Source organism: Castor canadensis, chromosome 12 (assembly GCF_047511655.1).
Source record: "Castor canadensis chromosome 12, mCasCan1.hap1v2, whole genome shotgun sequence".
Taxonomy (NCBI): domain Eukaryota; kingdom Metazoa; phylum Chordata; class Mammalia; order Rodentia; family Castoridae; genus Castor; species Castor canadensis.
In genome coordinates this window covers 101,825,343-101,838,151 of record NC_133397.1, presented here as the reverse complement: position 1 = coordinate 101,838,151, position 12,809 = coordinate 101,825,343, and the positions used below count along the sequence as shown (strand labels likewise).

The window sequence follows — 12,809 nt, the reverse complement described above, 5'->3', positions numbered from 1 at the left end:
ACACTTCCCTCTTAGTGAAGGTTGTCTCCTCAGGGAAGTCCTTTCTATCCACCCACCCACTCCCATTCCTAGCCAAAGCTGGTGTTATCTTATCCATTTGCACGATACATTGAACTTAACTTCTATGCTAGTGCTTATGATATTTGGTTTTGTTTTTATGCCCCACAGGACAATGGGTTTCTTTAACCTAGGATCTACATGATCTTTGGATCTCTAACTTCCAGCACAGTAAGATATAATGTCTTTGAAACCTAACTGAATTACACTTTTCCTTGTACTTTTCCCCAGCACTCCATACAGTGCAGGTCCCATCATGGAAGCATAGGAAGTATTTGCTTGATTGCATAAATCTGACCCCAGGTCATATCACCAAACATCATAGTTATATCTCAAATCACTCAATGCAGGAGTTTATGAAGTTCCAAGTGCAGAGACCTAAAAATTGATGAGCTCCACCCTTGGAGGGGAGATGGAAGGAAGCTTACTGGCAAGCACTAGACTTGACCAGAAACTCTGGAATGAAACCCTTGTTCTGCTCTCCATTAGTCTTTGTTTCTTTGAACAAGTCATCTATATTTTTTCTCCTCTGTTAAAACAGGTATGTAAGGGAATGGATCATGCTTGATGCAATTAATTTAACAGATATTGGCTGCCTGATATTTGTCAGGCCTGGTTCCTTCTAGGTATTGTTCTTAGAACTCAGAGCAGTGGCAGATACATAGTAGGAACTCGGAAAAAGTACTTTCAAGTTGGCTGATAAGACAAGAAACTTTCAGAGAACAAATCTAAGGCAGCATTTAACCAAGTGTGAGAATTTATTCCACATGCTGGATGGGAATTTAGAGTCCAGGAGACATCAGAGAGACCTAAGGACAATTTAGACGACTTCTCCATTTTTTCCTATGTACGTGGAGTTAAAGAAAGAAGTCCTTGTTATGAGTTTATGACTAATCTGGATCAGAAAAAAATACAGGAGACAAACAACTTAAGGAAGGATTTCCTTCCTTAATTTTCCTTCCTTTATTTTTGACTCACAGTTTCAGAGTTTTTAGTCTATGTCAGCTATCTCCATTGCATTTAGGTCAATGGCAAGACAGAAGCAGCATGGTAGGAGGGCATGGCAGAGGATAGCTGCTCACCTCACAGCAGCCAGGAAGCAGGGAGAGAGAGGAAGGTCCAGGGTCAAGATACACCTTTTAAGACATACCTCCAGTGACCCACTTCCTCCAATGAGGCCCCACCTCCTAATAGCCCATTCAGCTATGAACTCATTAATGAGTGAATCCCTTGGTGAGGTTAACATCCTCATGATCAATCACCTGGGAGCAAGTCTTCAACACATGGGCCTTTTGAGGAGACACTTCATATCCAAACCATAACACTCAAGTACCATGTTACTATTACCAAACAAGCTGCCTAGGGACCCCTCCAAAATTTGTCCCAGGATATAAACATTGAAAGGGGATGTTGAAAGTTTTGAAGTGAAGAACCTTTAGAGTTGGGAATGTTCTCTTCCAGGTTCTTGCCTTGGAGATTTCAGAACTTGTGTCAATTGCAGGGAGCTATGGAACATTGTTATCCCAGGCTCCTGCCACACACCCTCATGGAACCTTGCACTTCCTCCACGTTAACGCACATCATATTTTATTGAAATTTTGTATTTAACTTCTCCCCTTAAGGGAAATAAAGGCAATTAAATGAAGTAAAGGCAGAGAGTCCTTCTTGGTATCTCCTCCTTCCTGCTGTATCATTAGTAGCTAGCATGATGCCTGGCACCTTGCATAAACTCCCTCCCTCCAAAAATAAAAAACCTTATTAAATCACTGAATGAAAGAAGAAGGACATTCTAAGAGGAGGAAACCTGAGAGCCAAGAAAAATAGAAAGTGTAGGGTGTGCATATGGGTATCTTAAATATGGAGTTTGTGAAGGAAACAGTGGGGAAAAGATAGGACAAGGCAGTGCTGCAGAGGGTCTCAAATGGCAGGTTCAAGTTTGAACTTTAAAAGTGGTAGAAAGCCAGTGAAGATTACAACTAAAGCAGTGAGGGAAATTGCCATTGTATTTGGTAGAATTTATTCATGGCATGGGCAGCTTCCTTTGCCCCTCCTAACACACTTCCTGCCAAGAAATGGGTAATAATCTACAAAGCATTTTGTGTTACATACACCCAGTAAACTCCCTAAGTAGCTAATCTTTCACTGAGGTTATGGGGCCAAGGAAGCCAATGTAGCTAGAAACCTAGCTTCAGTCATGGACCTTTCACATTAAAAACTAAGCAGTGCTGGTAACTTTAAGTTTCTCTGACCTTGCCTAAAGGTTGAGAGGAAGTCATAAATGAAAGGTCCGTTTTATTTCCTGTGCTTAGGGACTTTGGGGGTCTGCCTCACCCCTACACCTCCTTAGCTAATTTCTATTGTTCCCTCTCATAGAGACAGCCTTCCTACACGGTCTTTCTGGTTTTCCAAGGTGCTCTCTTCTTGAACCTATGCTTTATTTCTTCCAGGTGGGATTCCATGTCTATAAGCCAGGGAGTCAGCAGTCAAGCTTCTTGGCAGACCAGACCAAAGTATCACATTCTTTATCTGGAATTATAAATTTTTACTTCTTTAGGGAATTACACAGAATGAGTGACAGAGTGAATTATCAAGAGAAAAGTCTTCAGGGATTAAATGTGGAAAACTTGTCCCAAATCCTGGAAGAATATACTATTTATTTCTTTTTACTTTCTTTTAATTTCCATTTCCATTTTCTTCTCATTTCCTCACCTTCTGCACTTCCTGTCACTTCTCTTTTTGCCTCTGTAATGCACTTTTCTCTACTTTCTATTTTCTCCTCTCATACTTCTATCAGTTAGGGCTGCCTTTCATTCAACTCTTACAATCTGAGCCCTATGCTCAGAGCTCTTTATATTACCTCATAGCACTCTGTGAGCTAAGTAATAGTATCTTCATCCACTCTGCAGATGAGGACAGTAAAACATACACTGAATAGTTTATTCAGGCTCAGCAGATAGGAACAGGAATTTGAACTCGTTACCTAACTCCAGTGCCTGTGTTCTCTTAACCATTACATGGCTTCTTTTTCTTCATTTCTAACTCCCCATGTAATTACCATTTTCGGGTCCTCTTCTCTCTTTATGTTCCTCCTTTCCTCTGCTCCCTTCCCTCTTTCTCTCAGAAGCTCACCATAATCCAGTCATTGTACATCTGTGGCTGACCCTAAAGATGCTGAACACTGCACATGTGCCCTGAAGAGATGACAGACCATTCAAACTCTTATCTAATCAGCCATTTTCCTTTTGAGCAAACGCTTTACAATTTTCCACATTTAGAGGCTGAAGGAGAGGGCCCTTCACCATCTGAAGTAAAAGGGCAAATGTCTAATCACAAACCAGAGGTCTTGAGAAGGCCTCAAGACCTGGATGGATGCTTGATATGGAGAGAAAGAGAAACCCTTTCCAGTCACTTGGGGACTCCTTCACTCTCAAAGGTTCTGCATTTGCTCTGGGTTGGGGAGCTCGGGGCTGGGAGAATCAGAGCCAAGAGGCTGATCTAATCAACTCAGGACTTAAGGAAGCCTGGCCTATGAGATGCAGCACTCTCACCCTGTCTTTCCCCACACAGTAAAGAATGTTCCATAGAAACCAGGGGTTGTTGGCTCCAAAAATATGAAGATCAAAATTCAAAACTGACAACTTCTAAGGTTCCATCCAAAACTAATGTTTTATTATTCTAAGAAGAGAATATTTATGTTCAGTTCTTGCCTTTTTGACATCCTGCTGACTAGGATTGGTTAAAGGTTTTAACTGTAGATGTTTATTGTTCACCAAGAAAGAATTCTGACGGTAGGAGACTTAAGAATTGATTCAGAGGTCCCAGGGCACTGGCCAGCATTTCTGAGAGTCTATGGGTAGCTTCAGACATTTTGGTTCACACCACCCTTGCCACAGACAAGAAACAGTGGGCAGGGGGAGGACTATGTGTTTACTGGAGAATGAAAAAATCTTTTCCACAGCATTCCCTCCATATTAGCCTGCCCCCATCCCTTGTTGGCCAGAACTGAATGAGTTAGAGACTGACAAAGTGCTATCTGGCTCCTTCCCTTGTTAGTGAGAGGCAGGCAAGGAACAGGGAATTGGCTTGCCATTGGGCAGGAATTATCAGTGCCTGTTACCCATTCCTTCCGTCACTCAACTAAGATGAACTGAGCACCTACCTACTCTGGGACAAATTTTTTTTTTAATGTATTCATTTATTTACATGTGCATACATTGTTTGGGCCATTTCTCCCCTCTGTCTAGGACAGGTTCTGATGACATATGCTCTCATAGTAACTTGCACTTCATTCATGTTAATATGCATCATGTTTTATTGAAATTATGTATTTAATTTCTTCCATTAAAGGAAATAAAGATAGTTAAACTAAGTTAAGGCAGAGAATCCTTGTTTGTCTCTCCTTCCTGCTTTATGCTCAGTAGCTAACATGATAAAAAAATAGTCTTTGTTTTCCAAAAGTCCCTGCTAGAAGAACACAGATAGGCAGAGGATTATAAAAACATGGTACAAGTGTTGGGAGAGGAGTGAGTGTTCCCATGTCACCATAGTTGCTGAAGAGGGAGCAAAGAGGTCTAGAGAAAGGAATGACTGTGTTAAATTTTGAAAGGTAAATGGCATTCACCTCAGGTGAGGGGGCATGGAGGAAGTAGTTGGAAAAAGGGCATTTGGGAATCTGCCAGGAGGCATGGTTTGACAAAGAAAACTCACAAATATTTCTATAGACAGAACACTTAGCAATCAAAGTAAGCACAGTTGGAATGGTTGTGCCTCATTGCCTGTAGAGTGATGGAAGCACGCTTTTGTTCATCGCCTTTCAACCCAGCTGGATGGTTCTGATCCTTACAGGATGCATTGTGAGAAGGCACATTTGCCATTCTCCTCCTCACCCCTTCCTTTTCATCTAGTTATGCTCTCTGGAGCCATAAAAACCTTCTCTTCTACCTGTCCACCTGACTGTGATATGATTTTCAGCATATCACATACTTCATCTCACTTGATCCTCCAAATCCTCTGATGTCACTACTCCCATCCCCATTTGACAGATGAGGAAACAGATTTGATGAAGAAATTGTCCAGAGTCACATTTGTAGACTCCAAAACTGTTTCCCCTGCTCCAGTGTTTCTCCAGGTGCAAGCAGTCTGCACCAAGATAACCTGAAATGCTTGCCACAAATTCGGATTCTTAGGAGCCATCCTGCCTCCTGAAGTAGAATGTCTGGGGACAAGAGCTCAGAATCCACATCTCAGATGATCTCTAGATACTTTAAAGTGAAGGAACCATGCTCTAACCTTGCTTCAAATTCCCTCTTTTTATTTTTGCTGGGGGCCGGAGGTGCGTTTGACTTGCAAATTGCACTTTCTTAAAGAGCGCATAGGTATGGATCAACGAATGTCTAGAGCTTGATAGGACCTTCCAGACATCTGCAGAAAAATCCCCTCTTTTTCTCTCTCTCTCTCTCTCTCTCTACCCCCCTTGCAGAAGTCTCAGCGTTGGTCCCCTGCCTCTGCCAAGATGGGTGACTGGAGCTTCCTGGGAGAGTTCCTGGAGGAAGTACACAAGCACTCCACGGTCATTGGCAAGGTTTGGCTCACTGTCCTATTCATTTTCCGCATGCTTGTGCTCGGCACGGCTGCTGAGTCTTCTTGGGGGGATGAACAGGCTGACTTCCGGTGTGACACCATTCAGCCTGGCTGTCAGAATGTCTGCTACGATCAAGCCTTCCCCATTTCACATATTCGCTACTGGGTGCTGCAGATCATTTTCGTGTCCACGCCATCCCTGGTGTACATGGGCCACGCCATGCACATGGTGCGCATGCAGGAGAAGCGGAAGCTGCGCGAAGCTGAGAGAGCCAAAGAGTCACAGGGCACGGGCTCTTACCAGTATTCCATGGCCGAAAAGACGGAGCTGTCCTGCTGGGAGGAAGTGAATGGAAAGATTGTCCTCCAGGGCACTCTGCTCAACACCTATGTCTGCACCATTCTGATCCGCACCACGATGGAGGTGGCCTTCATTGTGGGCCAGTATCTCCTCTATGGGATCTTCCTGAACACCTTGCATGTCTGCCGCAGGAGTCCTTGTCCCCACCCTGTCAACTGCTACGTCTCGCGACCCACGGAGAAGAATGTCTTCATCGTCTTTATGCTGGCTGTGGCCGCACTGTCCCTCTTCCTCAGCTTGGCTGAACTCTACCACCTGGGCTGGAAGAAGGTCAGACAGCGTTTTGTCAAGTCTCCCCAGGTCATGGCTGAGCGCCAGCTTCCTGGTCCCTCAGCAGGCCGAGTCCAGAGCTGCACACCTCCCCCTGACTTCAGTCAGTGCCTGGAGAATGGCCCTGGGGGAAAGTTCTTCAATCCTTTCAGTAACAACGTGATCTCCCAAGAGAACCCAGACACCCTAGCCTCTGAGCAAGTGCAATGCTGTGAGCAGATTCCTGGGGAAGGTTTCATCCACATGCATTATGCCCAGAAATCTGAGGTGCCAAATGGGGTCTCCTCAGGTCACCGCCTTTCCCATGGCTATCATAATGACAAGCGCCGCCTTAGCAAGGCCAGCAGCAAAGCCAGGTCAGACGACTTATCAGTGTGACACTTCAATGTGGAAGGACTAGGACCAGGTAGAATCAAAGAAGGTTCAGAGAGGGAAGGTGTGTCCCTTCTAACACATGCTTTCCTTCTCATCAATTTTCTGCTCCTTTTGAGACTGGATCTTCTTGGCATTGCTCATTAATTCTAGAACCACAGCTCTGAGAGTGTAGCAGAGATGTGGCTACTCGCCACACTGTTGTCCCCTCCCCATGCTCTACCTAGTATATTCAGGGAAGTCTTTTGGATTGCTTGTTGAATAGGGTAGAGGAATTGAAGGGAACCATGGCAAAATCTGGCCTGGGAAGGATAGCCACAGGGAGACAATACCAGCAAAATACCAGATAGGTTCTCCAAGTTCTTACGGCTTCCTTGACCTGCTCATCCTCTCTCTTTCCTAAGGAAGAGTCCAAGGTTCTCAGTCAATAAAGAGCATCAATCAAAAAACTTGGATTATATGTGCCCCTGGAGTGGTGCTAAGGTGGTTGCCTTGGCTGCCCCTCCCTCTACTCAGTCTTAAAAAAGGATCCTTAAAACTTGACCAGCAGCCTCAACTTTATAAGGGCCTAGATATGTATTTGACAAATGACTCACATTGGTGATGTTGCAGCCTTTTCTTCTGCCAGGGTGTACACCCAGCCCATGAGGGTGCCAGCTCTTCTAGGGAGTCACTGTACACAAAAACTCCACAGGTATTCCTGCCACCACCTGTTACCTTGTACCTCCTTTGCCATCCTTGTCTTTCTTCCCTTGGCTGTTCATTCAGTGTTCCTCTAAAGATTTTATCAACAGGAATGCTCAAGAAGCTACCATGCTCTCTCAGATCCTGACCAGTTCTCCAACCACTGAGGCCAGTGGAATTTCCCAAGGACTCTCTAAAAGAAAGAGAGCATTATGCTTCTTAGATTCCTCTTGAGAAAATAATTCTGTGAATATGAAGATTTAAAAAAGGAGAGAAGACACTGGAAAACTATTTTCTCTCCTATTTATTTCTTACTGACTGCCAATTTTGAATGCTAAAGTCAGATGTAATGACAGCTATTGAGGCCCCAGATCTCTCTTTCCCAGGAAGCATCTGCAGGTCCATGGAAGCAGTAGGAGAATCTCTAGCTTTTTTGGCAAGGTGCTTATTTCACACAGAGACCTTAACATTTTCCTGGTCTCCCTAACAAGATCGCTAGGTGGGGTTGCAGAAAAAGCCTAGCCTACCCCAGGAACTGTCCTGGTGGCTGCCATTTTGAATGCAGATAAAATATGCACAGAATTGGATTCTGAGACTTATAGAGACATTATTACATTTTAAGAATGCATGTGTGTGTGTGTGTATGTGCACACGCATGCTTGCTGATAGGATTGTGACAGGGAGTCCTGAAATAAGGAAAGGAAGCTAGAGAAACTTATGTCTTCCTGCCTCCTCTCCAGTTGCCTGGCAGAGGGGCTGAGCGTCATCATTTTAGTGCTATTAGTCTACATGGATAGGCATGAGAAGTTGGGACAGAGAGGGTGAAGATTTAGAAAGAGACTAATCCTCTACCTGCTGGGGCCCATTTCTGGGCCCCTCTGCTGGTATTTGGATGTTATTAGTAAATGGAAAGGATGAGAGTAGAGATGGGAGGGAACTGACTAGGATATCATTGAGGAAAGAAATGACTGGTCATCTCAGGTCCCTGGGATCATTTTTATCTAGCACTGGCATTAAGATTCTCTGTCCTTCCATCTCTGAAATGTGTTTGGTTTGTGAAATGAGTGTTTCGGAATTAGAAATTCTATGAGATTGGTCCTTGATAGTGAGATTTTCAGAAAGGAAAAAGCAAGCAGTTTGTGTAATTTGCCATAATAAACTCTGTCTCTACAAGTATCTCTCTTTTGTGTCCCTTTTATGCTGTGACTATAAAAGGATAGGAGACTTAATGGCAGACGGCGGAGCTTTGGAATCAGATCTACAGGTGTTAAAATCTCAGCTGTGTATTTATGTCTGGACTCCAGGGAACTTCTTAATGTCTGAGACTTTGTTTCTTTATCTGTAAATTGGGCCTAGTAATATCTACCTCAGAGGTTTGATAAATGGGAGACTGTATATAATGTCCAGCAGAGTGCTTGGGGCATAATAGTCTGTCATTAAATGGTAGCTTTTACTGTTGTTATTTTGAATACATGGTATTTGAAAACCTGGGATGTTGAGGGATGATTTCAAAACTTCCCCTTTTGGAGCTCATAACTTGCTCTATTCTACAGTGATCAAATTAACTCACACATAAAGGAAACAGTTAGGATAGAATTAAATGGGAATTCATTTATCACCGATTCTAAGAACCATAAGGCTCTAGGAAATGATACATATAAAAATAGAAATATAGGCAAGGGCAGATTTGAACCTTAATGAGTGGTTATGATTTTAGAGACATGTGGAGACCTCAAGGGTGACTCTGAAATTGGTCTTACTATCCTCATTTTATAGACATGGAAACTGAGGTCCAGAAAGTTTCTCCAACAGTGGGGTGGCTTCTCACTGGCCTCTCCAAATGGGATCACATCTCTTTGAAAAGGAGAAATGATTCATATTGCAAGAAAGAATCAAGGGACCATCTAGTCTTTCAACAACAAATAGGTGCCATTTCTGAAAAAAATAAACAAAGGCTAGGAAAAAGAAATGGAGGGGTTATCTTTACTTCCTGTCAGTCTTGTTTATTAGGACAGGGAAGCTCTTTTGAAGAGATCTTGCAAAGATCACAATACATATCTTAGGACACTTGTATTGATTCAGGTGTGCACTTGGCACCTATCCAAGGGTAAGGTACTCAGCCCAGAGAGGCCTGAGAAGTCCAATTGGTAAAAGGACCTGGGACTCTTTTTGTTTCTCCTAGAAAACAGTACATCTCACAGTTTTATAAATACAACTATAATATATAATAGTTTACATTACACTCAGACTGCAAAAGCCCAAGGGACCTAGAACAGTTCTACTATCGTTTTCTATCCCTCCACCAAAGGCTCATCACTAAAGACCATAGCTGAGTGAACATAGGGGCCCCTTCAGGCCCCTTTCCTTAATTTCCTTCTTCTAGTGCCAAATAAGACCAGAATTTCTACCACTTAGTGTTTCATTCCTGTGACTGAAGAGTTTTAAGTGATTAAACAGGCCTATGAAGAATCATAGTATAAATGAATTTCAGATTTTTTTTCCCTAATAGCAAATTTTGTCAGCAAAGAGACAAACAAACATGGGCACTGGGCACTTTGTAAGTTATTTGAAGGGTTGCTTTCATGATGAGAAAAAGAGTGAGGCCAAAAATAAGCCACCCAGCTCCCTGTCATCAGGAGACCCTGGAAGCTCTGCAGTTGGCCCATGTATTGACCCTGGACAGAAGCAGAATTCTCAAATGATAGATACATAAATAGAATAGGGCGAGTGGTTTTTCTTCTTGGTCACCTGATGGTTATCAGAGATGGATAGGCAATATAGATTTTTATCATTATTTCAAGTGGAAAAGAGAAAATTTCCATTCTACAAATATTTATTGAACAGCTATGGCTAGGCATTACATTGGGTTTTAAGAATTATAATTTTATATACCAAACTTGGTTCCTTGGTTGCCTTGTCTAGTTTACAATCTGGTGTGGGAGGCCCTCTAATGCAAGGAAACAAACACATCACATAATTTCAAGTTGTGGTAAGGTCATGAAGGAAGCACACTGGGGGCTAACAAAAGTGAGGGAAGGATAGTCTTTTTTCAGATAGGGTGAAGGAAAGTCCTTTTTGAGGAGCTAACACTGAAACAGATATGACCTCTGAAAAGGCCATGGATGAACAGGGGAAGAAACCAGGTAGGGGATCCAAATTTCTTCCAGGAAGCTCCAAGATGCAGCTGTCCTTTTAACTCAGTCTGGCCTAACAGTTTTGAAAGACACAGAATTCAAACGGTACCTAAAACAACACTGTTTGGCACCAATTGTTACAAACACACATAACCTTCTTCTGCAAAAACCTCAAGGGACAGAAATCTTTTCAGTCATAGAAGCAGAAGGAGAGTTTATAAAAGATTTGAATTAAAACAAGTACACATCATTTATTAAGCTGGAAATGTTTAATGTTGCAACTGTTATTTCTTCCAGAACAAATTATTATGAAATACTTGGGGCCTTCTAAGCTGGGCCTATTCCCTGGCGTAGGCGTGGGAAGGGATGGTGGGGCTGCTATGGGATAAAGCTGGCTGAAGGCCCTGCTTGTGGGCAGAAGATTATATCCGAGGGTGTTGGGAAAGAGCCAGCAGGGCATGCTCCAGGCTAGGCATTAAAAAGGTCGGGCAGCAAGACCTCAAGTACACAGAAAGGTGGGAGTGGGAAAGGTGGAGGGGAAGCAGGGAGGCCAGGCCACAAAAGTTGTGCAAGATGCCAGTCAGGCAGGATGTTGGGGACAGCTCATCTGCCAGAAGGGCCATAGCTCTTCCTCTGCATTTGGAAGTTCATCTCTAGACTCAGGGGAAGGAGAATGATCTGTGAGCTTTATCCTAGGACTGGGTAACTAGCAGGGCACCAGGACGGGACCTTGGACACAGTGGAAGTTGTGTGTGTGTCGGGGGGGCGGTGAATTACAGGAGATGCAAATGAACAAAGCAATACCAATTATATATGACTTTTACAGATGCCTCCAAAGCCTTAAACCAAAGGAATGACCAATTGTGACAGTTCTAGGCACTTCATTGAGTCATGGTGGGAAGTAGAGAGATGATTTTTGGCATGGTACCTGATGCTACTCTGAAGTCATTTAAAGTTGGCACCTACCTCCTCAACCTACAGATAAAGCAATGGGAGATACAGCCTGGACACAACTCACCCTGCCTGAATTTTCCACTACCCTGATCAGGTCCCTTATGGGAGTGGGTACACCTACTTGCTAGCAAAGCTTTCCTCAGAGAGAAGGAACCATAATGAAGTCTTTCAGGAGGATTCATTGGCCCGAGCTCTGCAGCCCAGCAAGGCTAAATCTCCACAGCAGCTGATGTTCCATCGAAAGGAGGAGTCAGGGCAGGGTGGAAAGTTATTTTATGCCTTCTTGGGATTTTTCTTAAATGGGATGAGATATAACCTGGAGGGGTTTAAGCTTACAAATGTTTGACTTTAAAATTGCATATTTGGGAGCCATTGTAAAAATCTGTGTAGGGAATAGGTAGGTTGGGAAAAAGACAACTTTATTAACTCTTATATTTTGGTAATAATAATGAAACAAACTTGTAAATATTAAGAGCTTACTATTTTCTAGTCATCGGGGTAAGAGATTTTATCAATTATTATTTCATTGTTACTAAAATCCTATGAGGTCGTTTGACCCCACTTTATAGATGAGAAAACTGAAACTTAAGAAAGATCCAAGAACTTGCACAGCCAGTAGGTATTAAGACTGGCCCTATCTGTCTATACTATTCTCTTACCTGCTTATAAAGCAAGATACTTGTGTGCATACCATGCTTACAAATATAAAAATAGGTTTTTATAAGAACAGATTTTAGTAATAAAAGTGAAAGCAACTGTGTCTTTAGTGGGTCTGTGTGGTGCTTTAATTCGCTTTATTTTGTGTACTATTTTAATGTTATGTTATTTTTAAAATTTAGATTTTAAAAATATATTTATATTCAACCTTTGGGCTAAATTTGGTGTTCCCCTGGGTGGCAGCTGGGAGTTGCCTCTCTCCATTTCCACAGAACTCATGTCTGGGAATATTTTCTTTGCCTGGGCTCTGACTGACACCCTTAAATGGAATAAGGTTAGCAGGAGGCACCCATCCTGGGTCCAGGCTGCTGACTGTGGTAGTGGGTGTTCTGCCAGTAGGGGCCTCTGGAAATGGCTGCGCACTGGAATGTGGGAGGCAGACCTCCATCCTGAGCTATTGCACCCCTTCAGTGTGGTGAGTGTGAAGGGCGCCCACTCTACATGTGGTCAGGGTCATGGGCAGGCACTCTTTGGGAGGATATCTGTGGGAGAGAAGCCTGCCTTTAGCCATTCAGGACCTTGCAGGGGATGCAAACAAGGCTACATTTACAAGGGAGAAGTGCTCATTATAGTAAGAGAGGAAAGGGCACTCACTGCAGGTTCTCAGAGCATGTAGCTGGGGGAACTCAGTGGAACTGTGGGAGGTGAGGTCAAGAGGTCAAACTGGGACACTTTAAGAG

General features: G+C 43.2%; 1 protein-coding gene across 3 annotated transcripts in view; it reads left to right on the top strand.

Moving 5' to 3' along the window:
• Positions 1 to 12,321, top strand: part of Gja5 (gap junction protein alpha 5) — a 49,763-nt gene extending 37,442 nt beyond the window's left edge. Inside the window, exons 2-3 of one of the 3 annotated variants that reach the window (XM_074050598.1) lie at positions 169 to 228; positions 5,537 to 12,321. In XM_074050598.1, coding sequence (XP_073906699.1) covers positions 199 to 228; positions 5,537 to 6,646 — 1,140 coding nt within the window. In that variant the 5' untranslated portion in view covers positions 169 to 198 and the 3' untranslated portion in view covers positions 6,647 to 12,321. The remainder of the gene's footprint in view (positions 1 to 168; positions 229 to 5,536) is intronic. The other 2 variants (XM_074050597.1, XM_020182862.2) reach the window with 2 other exon arrangements.
• Positions 12,322 to 12,809: the final 488 nt, after the last annotated feature.